This window comes from Staurois parvus, unplaced genomic scaffold (genome assembly GCF_062004578.1).
Source record: "Staurois parvus isolate SC_StPar_1 unplaced genomic scaffold, SC_StPar_1.0 ptg000096l, whole genome shotgun sequence".
In the NCBI taxonomy this organism is placed as follows: domain Eukaryota; kingdom Metazoa; phylum Chordata; class Amphibia; order Anura; family Ranidae; genus Staurois; species Staurois parvus.
In genome coordinates this window covers 12472179-12497752 of record NW_028317892.1, presented here as the reverse complement: position 1 = coordinate 12497752, position 25574 = coordinate 12472179, and the positions used below count along the sequence as shown (strand labels likewise).

Below are 25574 nucleotides of genomic sequence, written 5' to 3'. Positions count from 1 at the left end.
CTAGTAGGAAAAAAAAAACAGTATCTATAACACCATTTGTAAACACTATAACTTTTACATAAACCAATTAATTTACACGTATTGAGATTTTTTTTTAGCAAAGACATGTCGCAGTATACATTTTGGCCTAAATTTATGACAAAATTAGATTTTCAAAACATTTTTTACTGGGCATGTTTAATAGCAAAAAGTTCAAAATATTTTTTCTCAAAATTGTCGGGCTTTTTTTTTTATAGCACAAAATATAAAAACCGCAGAGGCGATCAAATACCATCAAAAGAAAGCTCAATTCGTGGGAAAAAAAGGACGTAAATTTCATTTGGGTGCAGCTTTGCATGACCACGCAATTGTCAGTTGAAGTAGCGCAGCGCTGTAATGCAAAAAATGGCCTGGTCAGCAAGGGGGGTAAATTCTTAGGAGGGTAAGTGGTTCAGTAGACAGTGATTAAAATGATGGTGACCAAGTTGTCACCATTAAGCGTGTGGTCAAGCCACTCAAAAGGAATTGCTAAATTCACCTTCTGCAAAGACCATCTACTCTGGCAATGTCCAGTCTTCCTTTTAGGGCCATTATAAATGGTCTCAGAGCCTTCTCAAGCCAATCAATCCATCAGTCCCTTCTGAACAAGATGACAACCTTTATCCAGGTTGTTGATTCCTCCTTTTGTAAGGTTGATGAAATTCCATTAAATAAAAGCAAAGCTGTGGAAGCATTTCAAATGCCTCAAGAGGACGGCTTGACAATTCTCTTATGGTGACTGAATCAAGTGCCTGTTCTACAAGATTGGAGCATGTTGTCACAGCAGGATGTCAAGGGTTTTAAGTCGCCCCTTTGGTCAGTGTGTCCCTTATTGGCCAGATACATGACTTTATGTTTGAGTACATGACGTACTCAATTGCTGCATTGTTCTTGATCTTGGAAGGTGAAGTCTGAATTAATAGTGGTCAGTTTGGCTTCCTACTTCAAGATATACATCTGTTGAGTTAAAGGAGACTGAAGTTCAAGAGTCCGTTTCCATGCTCACTCCAGAGAGTGTAGCTTCTGCATTTCTGGCAGGGAGCCAAAGAAAAAGCCAGCACATAATCCAAGACGTCAGCGAAGAGCTTCATGTCAGGATGCTTTCTGGTATTTTGGGAATTGTGCCATCCATACATGTCTTATGGGCACTTGGTGGTTCCCCTTTGGACATAGGTACAGCTTTGGTGACGAACACATAGTCACTCAAGGTAAGCATTTCAGGACATATTTGGGAGATCTTTTATTCTTCATGTCTCAGATCCAGCAGGTCAGGTAGACTCAGATTAATTCTCATCCCCTATCAAGTTAGGTTTCTGGACTAGAAGCGAGCCAAAACTTGTAGTTGGAGAAGCAGAATCTTCTGCGATGTAATTTCCATCTGACGACCTAGTGGCTGGTGGTGCAGTAAGACCCCAGCAAAGTAGGAATTAAGAACTGAATTTCAGGCTCTCCTAGCCTTCAGTGACCTTGTCCAGGGTGGACCTGTCCTGGTGAAGTTAGACAGCAAAACAAGGAGGCACTTGTCTCCCTCCTGAAGGAAGTTTCTCTGATTCTAGGGTTGGCCAGAGTCAATACCCTGCAGCTACCTGCTGCCTATGTGCTCGGTTGGAGGAATCTTTAGGTAGACCTGTTCACATCCTCAGTCAACAACCTGTTTCTTTCCAGGGTCCAGCATCCACAAGCAATTGGGTTGGAGATGCTGATTGCAGAGTGGATCTTCAGGACAGCTTATGTTATTCTGCCTCTCCCTTGGATTCTCAGCTTCCTGTTGAGGCTTGAGCAGGGGAAGGTGATAGTTCTGGTGTTGATCCCAGATTGGTTGAAGGGCCCTCGGTACCCTCTGCCCCCCTCCTAATGAGTGCCAAGGATCCACTCCCTCTGCCGGTAAGATCAGATTCTTCAGTCACATTCATCTGCTTCTCCAAAGTCACATTCATCCGCTTCTCCAAAGTCACATTCATCCAACACCTGACAGGCTTGAGCTCATGGCTTGGGTCTTGAGAGGCAGAGGCTATTAGATCTCTGGGGCTCTGTAAAGGTTGTGAATACTCTTATAAACGCAAAGAACAGCACTAACAATACCTTTCTCAGCTATTTCTGCCTTCACCTGCATACAATGGGCATCCAACACTCAGTTATACCATTCTTCAAGCTGCAACTTGGTTGAAACCTACCTAAGGGATTATTTGAGAATTGGGATCTTCCATTGGTGTTGGACTTGTTTGCATCAGATGCCTTCAATCAAAATGGCCAGTTGTGGTACCTACCTCTCGCTGAAAACTGCTTTCCTTCTGGCAATTACATCAGCCAGAAGAGTGTCCTTATTAGCATCCCTGGGGTTTAAATAACCCTTTCTTACATTCATCACGGATAGGGTCGTACTCATGCTGATGCTCAAGATTGTGCCAAAGTGGCCTTCATAGTCAATATCACACGGAAAGTTGTTCTTCCTACAACCCTCTTGGGGAGTACCCAAGAAGTTAGCCCATCTGATGTGGGTCAACCTTTATAATTTAACATCAAGGCAACATCTGGCATTGGGAAATCAGAGCACTTGTTTGTCATTCCAGGTGGAGAGTGTAATGATTTAATGGCTTCCAACAAGATTATTGCCTACTGGTTGGCGAAGCTCATCTCCTTGACCTACAAGTTGAGAGGGTTGGCTGTGCCAGGGCCATCACTGCAGTGTGCACCCAAAGGGTCTTGACTTTGTGAGCAGCAGCAGACTGGGTGTGCCCAGACACTATCTGCAAGGCAGCCATGTGGGGGTCAATATACACGTTCATGGCTCATTACTGTATAGAAGCAGTCTTAATGACAGTTGAGTTTGGCAGAGGCATCCTGGCTTCTGCTTTTTAGCCAGAATTGAGGAGTGTGTAGCATTATAACTCCCCTGTGTGGTTAGTTAGTTCCCAGCTGTGCTGACATGGAGCTATCAGAAACACAGAAAATTGAATGACAGATACTTACCGTAATTTTCCTTTCCTGATGGGCTTCATGTCAGCAGAATTCCCACCCAGCTTGATAGGACTAGTTACAGAACACTGAGGCTGCAGGTGGGCTCAAATTTATGAGTTAGGCCCTGGAAGCATGGGGGGCTGGGGCCCTTACCCAGCTGTGCTGACATGGAGCCCGTCAGGAAAGGAAAATTACGTTAAGTATCTATAATTCAATTTTCTTTTTTTTCTGCTGTCATTCTTCTAAGTTTCTATGACTCCCTGGCTTGGAAAAAAGGAATCTTAGAACATTTGGTTACCTATGACTAGAGATAAGGTTATAATATCCAACACAGAGTGGTAACTGTGAGGATATATACAACGCTCCCAAGTACTCCTATTCAAACTAATGGGAAACATACATAGATGTACATCAATTATTAAAATCCTGCAGAGAATTTTAAGAATTGTTATACGTCTATGTATGTTTAATAAAGCAATAATTTTAATTAATACTGTCGTAGTGCCCATAAAGTCCAGTCAATGGCCCTCTTTCTTTCCCATTACTATGACTAGAGATGAGCTTGGGTGTCCTCCGAACTCATCTCTAGCCGAACAAAGAGCTTTTTTTTTATTACAGTGAGCCTGATTCTTTGTTTACATGAGCTGCAGGGTGGGAATAGGGTTGCCACCTCATCCCTTTAAAACCAAACACGTTATTTACTCAGGTTCTGAGGCTGATTACGGTGGTATTTAAACTCACTTAGGTGTCCTTTTATCGTGCAGCGGTAAATGACTGCTGCTCAGTTTTCCGGCATTCTCAGAGGAGAAAGTTCTCCTCTGAATGCCTTTTTATGAAGCGGTGTAGATTGCTTCTCCAAATGAAGAGAAAAGCGATCTACAAATGCTTTGAACGCTGGAAAATGGATTCTGTTGCTATAATCTCGCGAAATTACAGTAAGAGATCAAACACCGTTTACTAAGCAGAGGTAAATTATCACTGCTTCATTTGCGATTTCCCCGATTATCCAGCTTGGGCTGGAGAATCTGGGGGGAGAACACAGATCGCCAGTGAAGGACTGACATCGCTCCTTCATACACTGTCCATCTGTGTGCTGAGATGATCAGCAGAGAACATTTACTCCGCTGATCATCTGTTTCCTAATCCACTAATGATCAAAGATCAGCAACGATCCTCAGGATTGCCGCTGATCTCTGTTTCATAAAAGGACACCTTAGTGCCATATCTTCATTAAATTAGCCACAGAACCTGTGTAATGTGTTCAGGTTTAAAGGGATGAGGTGGCAACCAACCCTAAGTGGGAACGACCCGGCCCACAGCTCATTGGAATAAAAAAGGGGGTGAGAATTTGTCGCTCGTCTAGAAATGAGTTTGGAGTATGTCCAAGCTCTTCATTACCTGTGGTTATAGGGTTTTTACAGAGCATGGTGGCTTGACGTACAAGTTGGTAGTAGAGGTGAGTTCAGGCCTCCAACGAACTTGCCCCTTTATGAACACCAAAGTGGTGAGTTCAGGCCTCCCCTGAACTCACCCCTTTATGAACACCAAAGTGGTGAGTTCAGGAGAGGCCTGAACTCACCACTTTGGTGTTCATAAACGGGTGAGTTCGGGGGAGGCCTGAACTCACCACTTTGGTGTTCAAAAACGGGTGAGTTCGGGGGAGGCCTGAACTCACCACTTTGGTGTTCAAAAACGGGTGGGTTCGGGGGAGGCCTGAACTCACCACTTTGGTGTTCATAAACGGGTGGGTTCGGGGGAGGCCTGAACTCACCACTTTGGTGTTCATAAACGGGTGGGTTCGGGGGAGGCCTGAACTCACCACTTTGGTGTTCATAAACGGGTGGGTTCGGGGGAGGCCTGAACTCACCACTTTGGTGTTCATAAACGGGTGAGTTCGGGAGAGGCCTGAACTCACCTCTACTACCAACTTGTACGTCAAGCCACGCTGCTCCATAAAACTCTATGATTACAGGTAATGAAGAGCTTGGGCTGATGTCAGCGGCCTTCTAATGACCCATACTCAATGACTTTGATGTTGGATAGAGGTGAGTTTGGATAACGCCCAAACTCATCTCATATTGGCAATATTAATGATACATTTTCACATTTATTTCTTACAATTCACATAAGCTTACAATTACAATGAAAAGCAAAATGCAGTTGCGGAAATCCGGATCCTTATCCTGGTGTTTCAGCTTTGTGAAGGAAAGCTCCTTTGTTCTAAAGGAAGCATTTGAGCGGTGAAAGCTGCAATGGCCCCCACTAGAAGGTAATCTCCAGCAGCTGTCCTGCTCCTCTGCAGTGTGGATCAATACCCAGCCAGCAGACTCGGCTGAGGGGCTCTGCTCTGTTCTGCAGCATGTACACACAGCCTAGGTGACAGGAGTGGGCGGGACAGGCAGAAGACAAAGAGGCGGAGCTTGTTTCTCGGTTTACTCACAATCCCTCCATTCAATGAGGGAAGCTCGTGCATGTGACACTGCGGCGCGAGCACGCCGACTAGAACGTGGGTGGAGAGAGACCTTTATGAGGAGTGAATGGATTCGCAGACACGACTTGTTATCGTCTAACCAACACTGCACATAAATACAACTGAGAGCGGCCACAGAATGCGACCAATCCCAGAGGGCGCCAGAGGGGGAATGGCCAATCGCAGCGCGGCGTGTCTCCAGCCCTGGCCGTCAGCGCGCGGACTGTGAGAGGAGGCGACAGCCGTGTCTGGAGCTGCTGCGTCTGCCAGTGTTCACTCCTCCCCGCCCCCTCTGTCTGCTGTCTCCTCATCCGCCCCCCGGTCTGCTCGTCACGTCCGGTAGCCGGAGGAGGAGGCCAAGAGCACCAGCACCCCGGGGGAGCCGTCAGACACAAAGAGGGCCGCTGTGTGACCGAGGCCTGGGGCCAGGTGAGGGGAGAAGAGCCCGAGTGACAGCTCCCCCCTGCTCCGTGTCTGTCCAGCACACCTATGTACATGTATGTAGTGCATGCCTCTCTCCCTTCATGTGTCCTCATCGAGCCTGTTTATGTCTGTGATATCACCTCGCTGGGAAGGCCCTAGGCAGCTGGGGAGCCTCATTATAGAATGCCTGTGTGTATGTGGGGGGTCACGTGTGGTCCTGGATGGGGTACAATAGGCTCCATCAGGGTCAGAGGCTTCTCATATATCCAGCAGAGATGAAGACACGGTCCTCTCCTCTGGAAGTCCTCTAGATAGTTCTCCTACCCATGGAGCAAGTATTGGTGGTCCCTCTGGTTCTCGGTGTTGCTTCACAATGCTCCTGCTGCCCTAGACTTTCATGTACTCCGCAACTTTAAAGTGTTACTAAACCCACAACAGTAATATCAGTCTGTATATGCAGTAAAGCATGCTTGTTATACTCACTGTGGAACCTAAGGGGTTAATCCTCTGCATTGTGTAAAAAGGCCTTTGATCCAACTTCTCTGATCATCCCCTTCTTCTACTGCCCCCAATCCATCTGCTGATAGAACAAAGCCTTGGGGTGGCAAGCTGTACATGCTCAGTTTAGTGTGTATGGATTGGGAGTTTAATTTTTCTTTGTGAGGGTGCATGTGATAAGCACAGAGCTAATCGGCACTGTCCAGACAGAGGGCCAGGAGTTATGCAGCCTCATAGGACAATCAGAGGAGAATGAAAACTCCTACAAGATTAACCAGTGCTTAGCCAGACACAACTGTTATATACTTCTGATGAGAAAAGGTATTTAGCAGTTTATAATTACTAAAATAATTGCACTTCCATGTTCTGTGTACTGTGGGAGACCAGATATAGTGAATGCAGGGTCCTGGGTTTAGTAACACTTTAAGGATTCATTTAGATCTACGTGTGTGCACTGACGCATGTCTTTGTAGCCTTAGGTGCTTGTTATATGTCAGCATGTGTTTCCAATGTATTTAAGATTTTGGAGTGGATATGGTTAAAGTGGTTGTAAACCCTTACATATACCCATTGACGTGACTGTCCTCTGGTGATACACAGATGAAACAAATCCTTCTATGTACTGTAAGTTGTACCTGTTTATCTGCAGTATTCTGTTCTCTATATCTTTTCAAAGTGCTGAATTTACAAGCTTGTCTGAGAGTTTAGAAAAAGGGGGCAGAGAGCTGAAGTTACTCTGCAGAGCTCAGTGATGAGAGTTCTGAGAGCTGATTGGAGGGAAGAGACACAGCTCACAGGAAGAGAGTTGAGGATGTCAACCTGCTGGATCCCCCTCCTTGTCACTTTTTTTTTTTCATTCATTTCTTGGTGTCAGGAAAACTTGTCAGAAGTGATTCATGCTGATAACAGAGGAACGAGGCAGCACACAGAAAGGACACTTGGTGCTGTTAAGGCTTGGTTCACACTACTGCGACTTACTGCTGCCATTTACTTGTGACTTGATGCAACTTTCATGCCATGCAACTTTGCCTGGGTAATTCTCCTGTAATGTCGGATCCAAATCACATCAATATGGATGATCATCCAACTTGAAGGTGACTTCCATTAAAGTCTAAAGCCGTGAAGTAGTACAGGAACCTTTTCTAACGTCAGAGTGACATCAGCAGTGCTAATTAAGACAACTCTCATTGACTAACATGGGATTTCACTTGTCATGGAACTTGGGGTTTAACAAGTCAGATGCCATGATGTGGCAGTGTGAACCGAGCCTAACTGAGACAAGTACAGAATATAGAGGGATATGCTTTGTTCATATTTCATGTCTGAGGTTTACAGCTACTTTAACAGACATTGACCATAACTTGGTAATACCACTTGGGTCTCGTTCACACAGGGCACAATAATGCATTTTCCTGTGGAGAGCCGTGTTTACCCTCACAGGGCTACATAGGTGTTCCATGTATCCCCGTACAGGCAGGGGTGTATCTACCACAAGGCAAACAAGGCACTTGCCTAGGGCGGCATTTTTCAGGGGGGCAACACCTCTCCTCAGACAAAGGAATGGAAGAAGCGACACACACACCATGGGAACCAGGTGGGATCCGAGAGAGACTGCGAGCTGCTTGATGGTGTATGTAGAGCCTGGCTCTCATTCCTGGGGATGTCTGGAGCTGTGAAGATGAGTGTCTCTCTCTATCGCCGGGGGGGGGGGGGGTTGGGGTTTAGTGGAAGGCTCTCCCAGGTGGGCGGCAGGGGTGTTGGTTGGTGTCCAGGGGGGCAGACAATTTTTGTGTTGCCTAGGGCAGCACAAGACCTAATACACCACTGCGTGCAGGTAGCCCCATTCATGTCAGACAGTGTGTGTTTGTGGCCGTGGACTCGCACAGATGTCAGAGTGGGAGCAGTGTCTGTGCAGTTGACATAAATGGGACTGCCTGAACGGTGATGCACGGAACACCTGTACATGCCCATGTGTGTAAACACAGGTGTACGCTTTAGTGCACCCCATGTCAATGAGGTTTTACCAACACATCAAAGCCTTCTGATGCCCTGTCCTTGACCTCCAATTGCACTAAGAGGCACAGACATGTATTTTTTCAAAACTTGCTGAGATGCAAATACTGGTATTATTATACAGGATTTATATAGTGCCAGCAGTTTGCTCAGTGCTTTACAATATATAACGGGAGACAATACAGTCCAATACAAGAGGGATTTGAGGACACTGGTATGGCGAACCATGTGACACAAGCATTTTAGCATATCCAGATATGTGCGTTCAAATGCAACAATGTAAATGGGCCCTCAAGGCTGTTTTCTTTTTATTAGTAAAAGTATAAGTATTTGGTAACCTAATGTGTAGACAAGACATTTTCAACCAGGTTTCCTCCAGAGGTTGTTGGGGTTTTCCTTTAAAGCTGTGGTTGATTGACCTCCTATTTGATGGTGCCTGCATCGTTACAGGACCAATATCAATCAGTAAAGAAGCCAGCAGCGTTATCAATAATTTTTTTTTTTAGCTGTCTGTAAGGCTCCTTTCAGATGGGGCAGTCTCTGTTTTGATCAGCAGGGTATCTGTCCAATGATCCCCTGCTAATTAGAGCAGGAGGATAACAGGTTTGTGTCTATTTTTTTGCAGCGTGAACATGAACAGAGCCTGCTCAGCTCTATGGGCAGGTGGGTGTAAACAAACTGTCCATTTACACTAATGGTGCACCGAAATGAAAATTCTTGTGCCGAAAACGAAAATTCAAAATGCACTTGGCCGAAAACCGAAATGTGCAGTTTTAAAAAATGAATGTTTTGGAAAAACACTGATTACAAAAAACAAAAAAAGTATATATACCCCAATTTTTTTGTAAAATATGAAAAAGGATGTTACGGCGAGTAAATAGATATCCAACATGTCACGCTTTAAAATTGCGCACGCTCGTGGAATGGCGTGAAAATGTGGTACTTAAAAATCTCTATGGGTGATGCTTTACAGGGTAGCAGTGTAAAGTTACAGAGGAGGTCTAGTGTGAGCATTATTGCTCTTGCTCTGACGTTCGTGGCGATACCTCACGTGTGTGGTTTGAACACCGTTTACATATGTGGGCATGGCCTACGTATGCATTCACCACTGTGTGCGACGAGCACGGGGGCACTTTAAACTTATTTTTTTTTTTTTGCCAGTGCTTTAAAAAAAAAAAAAAAAAAAAAAAAAGGCTGGAACGGTAAGTGTCATCACTCCGGTCCTCCAAGGGCATAGAGATGAGTGGCGGCCATCTTTGCTTCACTCATCTCTATGCCCAGCGCCAGGATCGATGGTTTCTCAGGTAAGGCTGAGTACTACAGAGGGGCGGGGTTTTTTCAGCCCCTGTATCAGTGCATTTTTTTATTTTGGTCAACGGCCGAAAGGGGTGTTTTTGGTTGAAACGTTTCGGCCACCAAAATTTTGGTGCATGCATAATTTACACCCTCAATAGCCCTCTGACTTCGCCTGGGTAGTCTTCCTGTAATGTCGGATCCAAATCGCATCAATATAGATGAGCATCCAACTTGAAGGTGACTTCCATTCAAGTGGATCTCCCTCTTTTTTTTGTTTAGTGGACCTGATTGGAGGTAGGCAGGTGCAAACAAACACAAGTTAATTTAGGCTTGGTTCACATATGCGCGGGTGGTGCCGCTGCGAATTTGCACAAAAATCCGTGCAGCCGCACCGCCCACACAGAAGAATGCAAACCCCAAAGGTGGGTGCCATTAATTCTAATGGCACGCCACCCGCACTGGAAATCGCAACCACACTGGGAATTGAGGTTCACATGTGGGCTGCGTTTTCAGAAGAAGTGCAGGAACTTCTTCCCTGCGTGTCCCGGGGCACGAATGGGCTCTCGTGCCTGCGCAAAATGCGGCCCACATGAACGCAAATATGTGAACCAGGGGTTTCACCTGTCAGTCCATAGAAGTGAATGGACAGACCATCCACCTGCACAACTGACAGGTGGACCAGGAAGACCTTATCATGTAAGAGGGGCCTAAAACCTGGTACACACAATGAGAATATTGGATGGATAGTCTGTATTTTTTTTTGCATGCTAGTCTCATGCTAGCAAAGAAAGAATACAACTTCAGAAGTGATGTATTGTATTCTTTTGTTTCTGAGCATGCGTGGTCCTGGTCACTTGTTTTTTTTTTTTTTTTGTTTTTTTTTCACATTTATGTTTGAATACTGTAATGATCAAACAAAAGTTGTTTGTTCTGTTATCGTACAAGAATAAATGTTGTGCTTGTCCCTTCAGATAGTTTTGCATGAACTGTTGTGATTGGCATAATCTGTGTATGAATGATCAGATTATCGGTTGATCACTTTGAAAACGGTATATTTCATCCGATTTTGACATCATGTGTACCAGGCATAAGTGTAGCATTCTGACCACCAAGGTTGCTTCATGACCACAAATGTAAGAGGCATTTTTGCCATTGACTCGGAGTTTGTTTTTGATGCACTCAACAACTTAAAGATGCATTTGGGTTTATGCATGTGCATAGAGGTGCAATTCCAGTGTACTGTTGAAGTCAGATTTTGTGGATAGGGTTGACAGATATTGAGCAAGGCTTGATAATACCAATTACCAGTGCATCAAAACGTTTTGATGCTCTCCCGTTGACTTCCAAGGGCCCCCCCAATGCTTTAAAAGGCATGGAGGTGTATTTTTCAAAATGTGCTTAGATAGGATCAAACACTGTTATGATGAACCACAACACATGCATTTTAACATGCGTGTGCATGTTCAAATGAAGCTGTAAATGGTCCCTCAAGATTGTGTTTGTTTTTTTTTTTTTTTTTGTTTTTTTTTTTTGTTTTTTTATATATACAGGGAGTGATCAATAATTGTGTAGACTGGCCATTCTCAGCTGGGGTTCCTCCAGAGCTTGCAAGAGGTTCCTTGAACAGTGAGTGATTGACCTCCCATTTGATGGTGCCTGCATAGTTCCAGGACTAATGCTACTCGGCAAAGCCATTAGTATGATACCAGTGATGTTTTTTGGTGGCATTCTGAACACCACAGTAAAGGTTGTATTCTTTCTTTTGACCACTGATGTAAGGGACATTTTTGCATTGACCCTAAATGAATTGGTTTTAGTAAGCATTCCCTGAGACCTGAAAATGAATATAGTGGATCCTCTGGAGCAAAAAAAAAAATGAAAGTCTGGCAGGGCTCGACACATCCCAGGCACCAGGTCGACATAGTTACTACAAAATACGGCCTGGCGCCCGGGCTGTTGTTCCTTCCAGTGGTGTGGCATAGGGGAGTGCAGCCAGGCGCAACATTGCTGGTCAGCCTGCAGGTGTCACTGCCACGTGTATGAGGCCAGAGGGTAGGGAGGAGTGGCGCTGTGAGGGCGAAAAGCGGTGGGCATGTGAAGGGCGCGTTAGGGGGGATGCAGGGCTGTACAGTAGCAGGAGGGGTGGGTCAGAGGAGGAGCAGAGCTTGGCATGAAGTGTCTCTTGTGCAGCTCTCAGTGACACCTGCCGCGCCAGGGAGACTGTCAGCCTCACCTCGTAGCAGGAACCGGCGGCGTGACAGCCTCAGTTCAAAGCTGTGCGGGTAGCGGCATTGCGGGACCCACATAAATACCTGCAACTGCACCACTCACACAGAGGAATGCTGCAGGCGGGTGCCATTCATTCTAATGGCATGCCACCCGCACTGGAAATCGCAACCATACTGGGAACCTCGGTTCCCGTGCGGGCTGCGATTTTCAAAGTAGTGTAGCAACTTCTTGCCTGCCGTGAGAATGGGCTCTCGTGCCCGCGCAAATCGCAGCCCGCACAACTGCACAGATGTTAGTGTGACAGTGGTGAAAGTTGAAAATTGACCTTTGTAGGAAGGGGGTGAAAGTAACCAGTAGGCAAGCAGTTAAAAAAAATTGGATCCTAACTTTTTTTTTTCAGCTGGCTCCTAGATTCAAAGCAAATTTATCTAGCCCTGAAGGCTGGTGTAGAATTTTAATAGAGTAACAGACTTTCATTGTTGACCCTTCCTGCAAATAGTGGTTACCTGGCTGCCATGCCAACACAATGGTTTCAGTACTACTGGAATAGGATAAGGACTTCTCAGATAAGGACCCAGTAAGTATGCTGGTATTGGGTTATAGAATCATGCTATTGGAGCCAGTGTGGCATCTAGCTTTTTTTTTTTTTCTTTTCTAGTCTCGTGATGGGTTAACTTCAAGTAGAATACCAGCTATCCTATCACTTTACATTATGTTCTGGGTCAAGCTGGCCCAAACTATTTTCATTACAGAACGATGTGTTGTGCTGTAATGGACTGTAGTGGCATTAGCTACATACAGTAAGTGGGTTGTGTTCCAGCAGCATACAGACTACTTCCCTTATGCTCCCAAATATAAAGAGAGTCAGACTTGGGCCCCATTCATACCTGAGCGATTTGTAGCTGGAACGCTTGAGGGGAAAAAATAAACAATCTCAGTGGAGATGATTCACATCTCCATTCCAAGTCGCTTAAGTTCAAACGAGTTCTGGAGCTTTTTCGGGCAGATTTGCACTTTTCTGAGCATTTTTAATTCCATAGAAATGAATGGAAACTCATGTTTTCCTGCTCAAATGAATAAATACACAAAAATAAATATGTAATAATAATTAACCCCTAACTTAACTCCCTAACCCTAAAAAAAAAATTAAAATAAACACCCTAACAAAAAAAAAAGACAAAAGATAAAATATTAACCTCTAACCCCAACCTCCTAATCTTAACTTTAACCCCTTACCCTATTAATAAAAAAAAAACATGAATAATACATTTTACATAAAAGCTGAAAAACCTAGCAACAATTGATGATGAAACAGATAATATTTTTCTCTATTGGCTATTTAAAACAAACGGCAATGCTCAAAAACACTCAACAAAAACCGTGCTGCTCTGGTGTGCAGCCTTAGTGCTTTTTAACCATTCAGAAGTCTTGTCTTTTTATCAATAGAAGGCTTCCTGTGATTGACTGATGAGGTGGGCATATGACAGCCTTATTTCCACCTCGTCCAATCAAAGGAAGCCTTGTATTCATTGATAAAAATAAGTCCTTCTCCTTAATGGTTGAGAAGCACTAAGCCTGACTCTTACCGGAAGTCATCCGTACTCCTGCAGAAACAAAGCACTGCTTGTAGCTAATGCTACAGCAGTATGTTCCAGTGCATGCAGCAGTTGCATTGCTGGCCAAACTATTTAAAGTGATATTACAGCTGAAATTAAACTGTATTTAAGCTGTATTCAGTCAGGCAAAGTCAGTGGCCAACAAACAAAATTGCAGTAAAGTAAAATATTATTTGGACAACTGCCATTATGGCTCCATTTATATTTATATACATTATTAAATGTGGTTGTTTAGTCGAAGATCATATTTGGATTTCATGGATAATCCTTGCACACTATATTGCCAAAAGTTTTGGGATGCCTACCCTTACATACACATGAGCTTTAATGGCATTCCTGTCTTAGTCCGTAGGGTTCAATATAGAGTTGGACCACCCTTTGTAGCTATAACAGCTTCAACTCTTCTGGGAAGGCTGTCCACAAGGTTTAGGAGTGTGTCTATGGGAATGTTTGACCATTATTCCAGAAGTGCATTTGTGAGGTCAGGCACTGATGTCGGACTAGAAGGCCTGGCTCACAGTCTTCGCTCTATTTCATCCCAAAGGTGTTCTGTCGGGTTGAGGTCAGGATGCTGTGCAGACCAGTCAAGTTCCTCCACCCCAAACTCGCTCATCCATGTCTTGCATTGTGCACTGGTGCGCAGTCATGTTGGAACAGGGGAAGGGCTCCCACGAAGTTGGGAGCATGAAATTGTCCAAAATGCCTTGGTGCTGACGCCTTAAGAGTTCCCTTCACTGGAACTAAGGGAGCCAAACCCATCCCCTGAAAAACATCCCACACCATAATCCCCAATTCACCAAACTTTACACTTGGCACAGTGCAGTAAGGCAAGTACCGTTCTCCTGGCAACAGTTGACCATGGAATATTTAGTAGCAAGGAAATTTCATGGATGCACTTATTGCACAGGTGGCAACCTATCACAGTAACACGCTTGAATTCACTGAGCTCCTGAGAGCTCATTTTCTTTCACAAATGTTTGTAGAAGCAGTCTGCATGCGTCAGTGCTTCATTTTATACACTTGTAGCCATGGAGGTGATTACAACACTTGAATCCAATCATTTGTAGGGGCGTCCCAATATTGTTGGCAATATAGTGTATGTTTGCTGGCTTCTGTAATGTTTGTTTAGTTTTGTCATAGTGCTTAATAGTTGTGTGCCGAAACCAAAACTGAAAATTCAGGGTGCACTTGACCGAAAGCCAAAACAGGCTTTTTCACATGGAAGTCAATGGGGGCGCGACTTTGCATTAAAGTCAATGGAGGCACGACGTTGCACTAAAATCTATGGGACACGACTTTGCATTAAAGTTACTGATTACATGATAATTTTCAGTGGCTGATATATCAGTGCATCCCTACTGCTTATTTGCTTGACATTGGGGCAGGTTCACACTATTGCTTTGTATAAAAAAGAAAAAAAAAAGGTGCATTTAATTTGCATATGTTACTGCAACATGTTCATGCACAACTCACTTTGTGTTGTGATGCACTGTGTGGGTTTGTTGGGGGTGGCACCTCAATGCACCAGTGTGTAGCATATGCTTTGTGGTGCTCAGCCTAGAGCAAAAGGTTCAGGTGTGTTGAAGTCCAACGCTAGGAAACCTGAAAATTCTCCATTGCAGTGGATCTGCGCTCACACTGCAAGGGGTACCTGCTTTATGTCTGATGGGAGGGGGGGGGATTCACTTACCCAATCCTCCACTCCTTCATGCTGCTAGAATGGTTCCTGCATCAGAGTCTTTTTTTTTTTTTTTTCTTTTTTTTATTATTCCCCATGCTTCAGCAGTCTAAGGTCCTGACCTCATCAAAACTGATACAGGGTTCCCAGCATTGGGCATGAGGACAACGAGGGACAATCCACAACCAGAGCATGGGGGAGTGCCATCTGCCAGAGGAACAGAGGTTCCGGTAATGCTGCTTTTACTCCCCCTGACTTATACTAGCAGTTAAAGTGGAAGAAAACTGTTATTTTCTTTTTTAGATGGGCCCTCTGCAGATTTATGCCATAATGTGATAGTATGCACTGCATACTAGCAGATTATGACAGACTTGCCTTTCAAATGGAGCCCTCCAGCGCTGAACTGTCACTGCCACTTTTAAAGCCATTTGTATTGGGGAGTGGGGGGGTTTGCAAAAAAAAACAGTCCTGCTTGGTATGGATGGTATGCGTTAATAGGCAAACGTACATATTCACCAGCACACCACGGATCTCGCTTTGGTCCAAAAAGGTTTTTATTCCAAAAAAAATCACATCACAAAGAAGTAGAATGTTTCGGAGCCGCGCAGGACCCCTTCGTCAGTCCCAGCTGGTAGTCGCTACAGCACCCTCTATTGCTGAGCCATACTTCCAGGAATGTGTGTGAAGGGAATATATTTATAGTTTGATTTAATAGGCAGCCTACACTCAACACACATTCACACACCACAACAGTGTGAATGCTGCCCTCATTGAAATAGGCAACATATTTTTCCATACCATTATTTGTTGCGTACCCAATCTTGGGAGTGTCCATTGGCAGTTTGAACTATAGGCTGGAGATTCCTGTGGCAATAAATGTCGGTGCTTGAGTTGACGACCTGAGATTGGTCAGGCAAATTCCAACCTGGAACGCTTAAGCTGGCCATACACTTTATTTTCATTTGAATAAAATTCTGAAAAAAACATTCATCAGAGCGTTCTAAGATGCCATCATGGAGTCAACAAATTTCTTCAAAAACATTCTTAAAAAATTTTGGTCAGTTGTCATGCAAATGTACAGAACTTTTAACAGTTGATTCTTTATCATTACAATAGTATACAAACAATTATTTCCCAACTGAGGGGCACATTAATAGAATTTGGTTTGATCAGAAAAGAAATCAGAAAAATTCCATCCTGAGCCTTCAAATCTTCCCAGCCATATGACTGAAAACATATGTCAACCTGTTCTCCTTATCCATTAGAAAATAAAAAAAAAATTCTTGATTTGTGGGAGATTGCAAAAACTTCCACAATTTTAATTGTCATGTTTGTTTTTTATTGGTAGAACATGTAAGTAGATGATTGCAAATGGTTCTCAAATGTTGTTGAATTTTTCTTTTTATGTTTTGTTTGCATTCAGTGCATTACTTTTTCTGCACCTACAGGAACACATTTAGATAAAATATTTTGCCTTGGAAAAAAACGGCACAGATGAATGAATTGCCTGCTGCAGCCATTGTATTTTGACAGCCAGCCCTGCCAGCTGTCAAAATACTTGAACAATGCCTGCTTCTAATTGTTAGCAGCCACTGCTTAGTTGAACATTTTTTGCTGGCCTCCTTTTGTTTTTTCATTTGAGGGATGTAAAGCAGGAGGCAGCAGACAGGGCCACCCACTAGGTGAAATATGGCTGATTCATCTGCAACCAGCCAAAATTTGGTGAATGATCAATGTAAAGTGGTATTAAACCCAAAACCAAAACTGTGTTATATTGCAGCTTACCAAGCATTAGCTTTGTCAGTCTTGGGGGATGGGAGTGTTAAATGTATTAGCAGATTTGATTACAGAAAAAATTAAAGCAAAGCTCCAGCTCAACTTACAGCTAAAATTTTTTCTTTTTGGGATAAAGGTTTTACATAATATATAAAAGCTGATAATTTTAGTCACTCCTGCCATTGGTAAATGGATGGTCTCTTCAATGTAAGCTGATGCATTCTGCTCGGTAGATTGAACTTCTGAAAAACAGCAGGGTTGCTGGCTAAATCACCAGATGAAAATATGAGGGGCGTTCAAGTCATACCGTAACTTTTAATTTCACAGGTATAAAAAGGGATGCTAGTGTGGCAGTACTATATGCAGTAGTAAGTGGCAAGTATGTCCTTTACTGATTGGCAGCACCTGTTGCAGCCAGTTCAGAGACTGTTAATCAAGATGGCAGACAACAGTGTTAATGCATGCATGGAACAGCGTGTGGTGATGAAGTTTCTTGTGAACGAGCGTAAAACCCGTGGATATATACAGAATATGCACGGTACGGTGATTAGATGCTCAGCCACAGTAAGACATTTGAATGGTGTAAACATTTCAAAGATGGTGGTCAGTGACAGTCCTGGCTGTGGTGGTTCCCAGCCAACAGTAGTCAATTCCTGTGTACATTCAGCATGTGGAATGCCTGATCCTGGATAATTGAAGCATAACCTATTGTGAAATTACACAAGAGACAAAATTCAGCAGTGATGAAGGGAAGTGGGCTGCCCTAGGATGGTTCAGGCGTACTGACAAATCTTTCTATGCCGAAGCCTTCCAGTCATTCGTTAAATGCTGGGATAAGTGTATAAATCTTGCAGGGGAGCATGTTGAAAAATAAATGCAGTTTGTTCTTTTATTATATAAACTCAACAGTCCTGGTTTGACTTGAACGCTCCTTGTAGAAGAGAGGCAAAAAAAAAGAAAACAAATACAGCCATCGCATCTAAGAATTGATAAGCTGCATTATAATGTTTGTATTTAATGCTGCTTTAAGGCTTACAGGAGATGTAGTGCACATGGCTAGGTTCCTACCGCCAAATGCTGATTAAATTGGTACTATGGTAGAAAACCAGTGTTTTTTTTGTTTGGTTTTTTTTCCCTATCTTTTTGGCACAATTTTATGATGCTGGGAGTTTACAGGAAAAGAAAGCTTCACTAAAAAAAAAAAAAAAGAGGTTGACCGTGCTGACCACTTTCTAAAGATGCTTGTTGTTTGGCTTCAAGCCTGGGAATTTCTGAAATACATGTTTTATTGTGAACATGGGCATTACAAGGCCTGTGAGCTGGCCCTCTGGGAGAAAAGATTGGGCTGCTGGGAATCAAGAGCACTGGATGCTACCTTTAGTATGGTCCTCACATAAGAATCAATGTCCAGGAAGAAAAGAAGCCAGTGGGAGGCTTTTTTTAAAGGCTGGGCAAGGCTGCACAGCAAACACAGCTGCATTGGGGCAGGTGGTACTGGATGGGCTACATTTAAGGGGTGGGGGAGTTATTTTAAACAACTACTTAAAAAGTGAAATTATCCTTTAAACCAGTGTTTCTCAACCTTTTTTCAGTCAAGGCACCCTTTAAGATTATGGACAGTCCCAAGGCACCCTTTAAAATTATGGACAATCTTGGAGCACCCCATTCTAAAATATAAAAAAACTATTTTAATAGTTTTTAATAGAACGCAGCAACATCCACACATGTAGGACACCCAACATTAGAGGTGATTTATTCTTCCAATGCAAATACACTTTTGCACACTGGTACTGACTAGTATTCCATGGTTTCTCTTCTCCCTCAGTTTTTCTCCTTCGCTGAGCTAATGTGACCCCAGCATTGAAGAAGACTGGCAGGGGAGGGTCAAACAAAGATGAAGTGCAGGCAACTCACATCCTTAACTGATGATATCATTGGTTGTCAGGATGCCAGTGCAAAAAAAAAAATCTTGATCCTGCCATAAATCCACTTATCTTGTAACTTTTTGTGCTCTGTTATCAACCTTGACCAGTTCTCCTCTGAACTACGGGATACCCCCCTTGTTGTGGAGACCAGGAGTTGTGGAAGTATTTTGTAGTCTTTACAAACATCTTGTTCTAGGGTGACAAGGCTGGTCCTTCAGTGATACCCATAGGACAGAAAGTGCATTATTGGCATAATCACCAGGTGAAAATAAAGAAAAAAAAATCAAATTCAGCTAAATCAGATGAAACAAAAATGACTACAGAATACAGCTCTACATATCTGGAGGAAGTGAAGAGGAAGACATCTGATAGCGCAAAAGAGGGTTTCTTTTAGTAATCTTTATAAAAAGAAAAATAGACAATTTTAAGCTAACCCGAAAACAAGTGGTAAACACGCTTTCCTAGTACAAAAAAAGTTACTAAAGCAGAGTTTATCTATCAAGAGAAAAAAAAATTTATAGTAAAGTCAGATTTCCTGATCTACAAACTTGTTCCAAGTCAGTGACAAAGTATTTAAATCCTTTGGATCAGCATGACAACCAGCATTTTCAAAAGTAGAGTTCAGCAGACGTAGTATAAAGGTTTTGTACTGTATGTACTGTAGATAATATATTTTTTTAGCAGTAAAGATTTCTTTTAAAGTGGTTGTAAACCTCTAACATGAGAAATGAACAAAGTACAGCCTTCTAAAGTGTGTACTTGCCACATTCCAAATCACCAAATGCCTTTCTCTTCCCTCTATCTGTATGAGCCCCTTCCAACTTTTGTGGAACTACGGGTCCTATGAGGCACTGCAAGACTGACCATTGCAAGCATGACTCGCAGATGCCTGAAGAGACTTGTAGGACCACAAAAGCTGGAAAACTGCAGTTTGCCCACCCCTATGCTGACACAACAAAATCTTGGGTGATGGTCCCTCCAACCTCCCCCCCCCAAAACACACAGGTGACTTTTTTGTTACATTCTCCAGATATTTAGTGGACCTATAACCAGAGCCCTGTGTAGTCAGGAAAGAACATTTCTGAAGCCCTTTGGGCTGGTATCAACACCCTGAGAGCCATCATCAACAGAACAAGGTGGAGGAGGCAAATGTGGGCTAACATCAAGTGGATAACAAGGCTTCTACACATATTTTACCAGTATAGCAGTGAGCAATCATTTTACACGTACTTGTTTTTTTCATTTATGTCTAGCTCGTATAAGTACAGGTGAAACTCGAAAAATTAGAATATCGTGCAAAAGTTCATTTATTTCAGTAATGCAACTTAAAAGGTGAAACTAATATATGAGATAGACTCATTACATGCAAAGCAAGATAGTTCAAGCTGTGATTTGTCATAATCGTGATGATTATGGCTTACAGCTCATGAAAACCCCAAATCCACAATCTCAGAAAATTAGAATATTACATGCAATCAATAAAACAAGGATTGTACATAGAACAATATCGGACCTCTGAAAAGTATAAGCATGTATATGTACTCAGTACTTGGTTTGGGCCCCTTTTGCAGCAATTACTGCCTCAATGCGGCATGGCAACGAAGCTATCAGCCTGTGGCACTGCTGAGGTTTTATGGAAGACCAGGATGCTTCAATAGCGGCCTTCAGCTCTTCTGCATTGTTCGGTCTCATGTCTCTCATCTTTCTCTTGGCAATGCCCCATAGATTCTCTATGGTGTTCGGGTCAGGCGAGTTTGCTGGGCAATCAAGCACAGTAATCCCACGGTCATTGAACCAGGTTTTGGTGCTTTTGGCAGTGCGGGCAGGTGTCAAGTCCTGCTGAAAAATGAAATCAGCATCCCCATAAAGCTAGTCTGCGGAAGGAAGCATGAAGAGCTCCAAAATCTCCTGGTAGACGGCTGAATTGACCCTGGACTTAATGAAGCACAGTGGACCAACATCAGCAGATGACATGGCTCCCCAAATCAACACATCAGAAAAGAGGACTTTGGACCACTGAGCAACAGACCAGGTCTGTTTTTCTTTAGCCCACGTAAGACGCTTCTGACGTTGTTCAGGAGCGGCTTGACAAGAGGAATACGACATTTGAAGCCCATGTCCAGGATCCGTCTGTGTGTGGTGGCTCTTGATGCACTGACTTCAGGTCCGCAGTCTTTCCCATGATTGTGATTCCTATTGAACCAGACTGAGAGACCATTTAAAGGCTCAGGAACCCTTTGCAGGTGTTATGGCTTAATTAGCTGATTAGAGTGGGACACTTTGAGCCGAGAATATTGCACCTTTTCACAATATTCTCATTTTCTGAGATTGTGGATTTGGGGTTTTCATGAGCTGTAAGCCATAATCATCACAATTATGACAAATCAGGGCTTGAACTATCTAAATGAACGTTTGCCCGATATTCTAATTTTTTCACCTGTAGGTATCAATTTTTTATTTCTAAAAGCCCTGCCTAAAAACAGGCACCACATAGTGAATATAGATTTTTCTTTTTTTTTAGCCAGAAAAGCTTCTTTGGTCCCTTTTAATTTTAAAGCCACTGCCTTTGCGGCAAATCCCTAGTATCTCCTTGAATTGACTAAATTGAGCTTAGCAAAGTGAACTATTGACAGTTATTTGGCTAGGAATTTTGTTTTATGTGAGGAAGCATGGTCTTTAAAGTGCATCAAGTGTGGAAAGACATGACCATTTTGAAGTACACAGGGAATCTCATGCTTTATGAATTTGGTAAGAGCACATTATTAGCAGAAGAGACCAGGGATCGGGTGTTCTGAAAATGATTCAACCTACAATTGACTGAATTATTATGCAGCTGAACAAAGTGATTTGACAGATTCTTGTAGCTATTGGGTAAAACTTGACTGAATGATCAAGGAAAGCTTATAGCCAATATAAATATGTAGCCTACATATATTGTATTTTTGTTCTTGCTGATGTGCCCCCTGAGTATGAAAATGTTATTTTCAGAATTGCAACAACCCAGTTGTGCATAGGCCTTCGGAGACAATTTGAACGGAAGTTCAGCCCCCTCTTCCCTCACAGCCTTCTGGGATACATCACAGATCCCAGAAAGCTGTTCACAAGGCACAACTCTGCCCACACATTCACAATGGGTTGCTTGGTGTGAAGCCACAAGCTGCCGAAAGTAAACATGCCAAACAAGGCTGAAGAGCTGGGCTGGCTGAGGACAGCGCTGGATCCCTGGATAGGTAGGTGTCCTATTATTAAGTCAGCAGCTACAGTATTTGTAGCTGCTGAATTTCAATTTTTTATTTTTAGGCTGAAGAACTTCTTTAAGCCTGTGATGTATAATTTGGTCTCATGAGTTTTAGCAGAGCTTCAGATTCAAAATATTTTGGTTACTTCTTACAATCTAACATGAAATTAAGTCCTGCTAATATAATTTGAAGGTCCACTGCAAGAGAATCTATTGACAATTCAAGCTCTTTAAATTGTAATATTGAATGCTCTGTTTTCAGGCAAAATAGAAGTTGAGACTCTTGTATGGTGTGTTCTTCAGATATTGCCATCATCGGTAGTTTGAATTCTTTTATGACATGACAACTATCCTTCCTCTGTAGCCATGCATTAATCATTAACGTGGTTGTAAAGGAAGGTAAAAAAAAACCCTTCTCTGTTCATCACTCCCCAGCTCCCCTAATACTCACCTAAGCCCCCTCTCAATATAGTGATGTGCACTGGAGTCTCCGCTATCCTGGGACTACTTCTCCTCATTAACAGAGAGCAGCGGGTGCCAATGGCTCCCACTGCTGTCAATCAAGGCCAGTGAGCCAATGAAAAGAGAGGGGGTGGGGCTGAGTCCTGGCTACATATGTGAGAGTCTTCGGGGGACTTGAGTATCTGGGCTGCTCTGTTGAAAACCACTGCACAGAGCAGGTAAGTATAGACATGTTTGTTATTTTTAGGGAAAAAAAATTAAGCCTTTAGTGTCGATTTAATATTGGTGATATTAATATTTTAGAACTGAGCTTTTAAGGTTTTCTAGATTGTAAAATACATATATTTGATTTTACATATGTAAACCTTTGTTCCCTGACTGTATATTTACATTGGCATTGCCTTTTTATCTTTCTAGGAACATGGATTTCCCTGGACACTTTGAGCAGACCTTTCAACAACTAAATTACCAGCGCCTCCAAGGCCAGCTCTGTGACTGTGTCATAGTTGTTGGTAGTCGACATTTTAAAGCTCACCGCTCTGTACTAGCAGCATGCAGTACTCATTTCAGAGCTCTGTTTACTGTAGCAGAGGGTGACCAGAGCATGAACATGATCCAGCTGGACAGTGAAGTGGTAACATCTGAAGCCTTTGCTGCTCTTATTGACATGATGTATACGTCCACTCTTATGCTTGGAGAAAGCAATGTGATGGATGTGCTACTGGCAGCATCTCACCTCCATTTGAATTCTGTTGTGAAAGCGTGTAAGCACTATCTGACTACAAGGACATTGCCTGTGTCTTCCCCCAACGACAGAGCTCAGGAGCAAAGCGCACGAATGCAAAGGTCTTTCATGCTTCAGCAGCTGGGATTAAGCATTGTGAGTTCAGCATTGAATTCAAATCAGAGCAGTGAAGAACAGGCCCAGCAGCAACAGACTTCAATGAGTTCCTCTGTAAGAAATAGCATAGTGGAGCAAAGGGCCACATTTCCTATAAGACGGCTGCACAAAAGAAAGCAGTCTTCTGAAGAAAGGGCTAGGCAGCGCATGAGGGCCTCTATTGATGAGTGTCTCATTACTGATGTTACCAATGAAAGTGTACAGTCCATGGGTAATTCTCGTGAAGAATATTTTTCCCCCGATTCACTTAAAATTACAGACGCTATGAAATCTGACTCTGCCCCAGACAACCAAGAAGATAGCACACTTATGTTTGATCAGTCATACGGCAACCAAGAAGACACACAAGTGCCAAGCCAGTCTGACAACAGTGGAGAAAACATTATCTCAATGGCAACTCAGACAAGTCAAGTTGAAACGAGTTACAATCAGGACTCTGCTTGCGAGAAATCAGTTTATCCTTCAGAGACTCATGATCTTACAGTGGATGAAAAAGATCACATGAGAGTGATTGTAAAATCTGAGCCTCTGAGCTCTCCTGAGCCTCAGGATGAGGTGAGTGATGTCACATCACAAGCAGAAGGAAGTGAGCCAGTTGAGGTTGAAGGTACTGTAAGTGCAGAAAAAATTGAACTGAGCCCAGAAAGCAGTGATCGCAGTTTCTCTGACCCCCAGTCTAGTACAGACAGGGTTGGAGATATTCACATTTTAGATGTGACTCCCAACTTAGAGCACAAGTCCTCTTTTAGCATTTCAAATTTTTTAAGCAAGAACAGAAACGGCAACCTCAACCTAAGTCAAAACAGTGATGATAACATTCCAAATACAACTAGTGACTGTAGAATGGATGGAGAAGTATCCTACCTCGTTAGTCCAGAAGTAGGTCCCAGTGGTCACTCTTCCAATGTTATGTCTCACTTGGATAATCCTTTCAGTGATGGCCCAGATTCTCATTTTGCTCGTCCCATGCAGGACGTTATGAGTATGCCTTGTGTTCAGTCCTCCAGTTACCGTGGAAATGACCCATTTGGAATGGACTACCCAAGGTCTGGATTAGGGCTTCATTCTATGTCCAGATCTATCATGGGAAGTGCAAGGGGTCGTGCTTTCAACTTTCCAAATTATCGACGTATTGCTCCCAAAATGCCAATTGTTACGTCTGTACGGAGTACTCAACTCCAGGATAACGCCTCCAGCTCCCAAATGATGATGAATGGAGGAGGCTCCTCTTATGACAGTGGGAATGCTCAGCAAGGTCCACCACAGTTGACAAGGGCATCTGCGGATGTCCTTTCAAAGTGCAAGAAAGCTCTCTCGGAGCATAATGTGTTGGTGGTGGAGGGTGCCCGTAAATATGCCTGTAAAATATGCTGTAAGACTTTCTTGACTTTGACAGACTGTAAAAAGCACATCCGGGTTCATACAGGTGAAAAACCTTATGCCTGTCTGAAATGTGGAAAACGGTTTAGCCAGTCCAGTCACTTATATAAGCATTCCAAAACTACTTGCCTTAGGTGGCAAAACAGCAATCTTCCTACGACGCTGCTTTAACTTTTTCCCCTCCTCACCAAGACCAGTTACAATCATGTGTGACGTAGCAACATTTCCTTGTACTTAATGAAGTAGGATGACCCAGTGTATTGTGAATGGACAGAACAGGCAAATTACTTTTGAAAACAAAAAAACTGTATGGTCTTGGAGGGGAAACATATCTTCATCAAAATATTTAACCTCTCTCTGTTTTGAGGTGCAAGTACTTCATTTGTTTATGTATGTTTATGTAAAATGAAAACATTACTAACACGCAAGGTTTTAACCAGACATTTCTGTACAATTGTGTAAACATTTAATGCAACAAATGCATTTTTATCCATTTTTGGTAAGTATTGTTCCCTTCCTTTGAGTAAATTATTGAAAACTGTACAAGCTTTTCAATTAAAAAAATTAAATCTTGCCAATAAAAGATCTACATTTACAGTGTTCTTATCACTCTTGGTATATCTGGTTATCTGGATTCCTAGGCTCTGATAAACATTGGTAGTAAATATACTGAAAAAAATTGCAAAGACTGCA

The 25574-nt window shown here is 43.0% G+C and overlaps 1 protein-coding gene across 2 annotated transcripts; it reads left to right on the top strand.

The window, feature by feature from the left end:
• The first annotated feature begins 5469 nt into the window (after window positions 1–5469).
• ZBTB5 (zinc finger and BTB domain containing 5) lies at window positions 5470–25481 on the top strand. Of its 2 annotated transcripts, none has more exons than XM_089670908.1 (2): window positions 5470–5875; window positions 23018–25481. In XM_089670908.1, exon 2 carries the CDS (start codon window positions 23022–23024, stop codon window positions 25050–25052), a length of 2031 nt encoding a protein of 676 aa, XP_089527034.1. In that variant the 5' UTR covers window positions 5470–5875; window positions 23018–23021; the 3' UTR covers window positions 25053–25481. The 2 variants fall into 2 exon arrangements, with proteins under 2 accessions (XP_089527034.1, XP_089527033.1); XM_089670907.1 differs by having other exon boundaries at window positions 5471–5943.
• The last annotated feature ends 93 nt before the right edge of the window (window positions 25482–25574 follow it).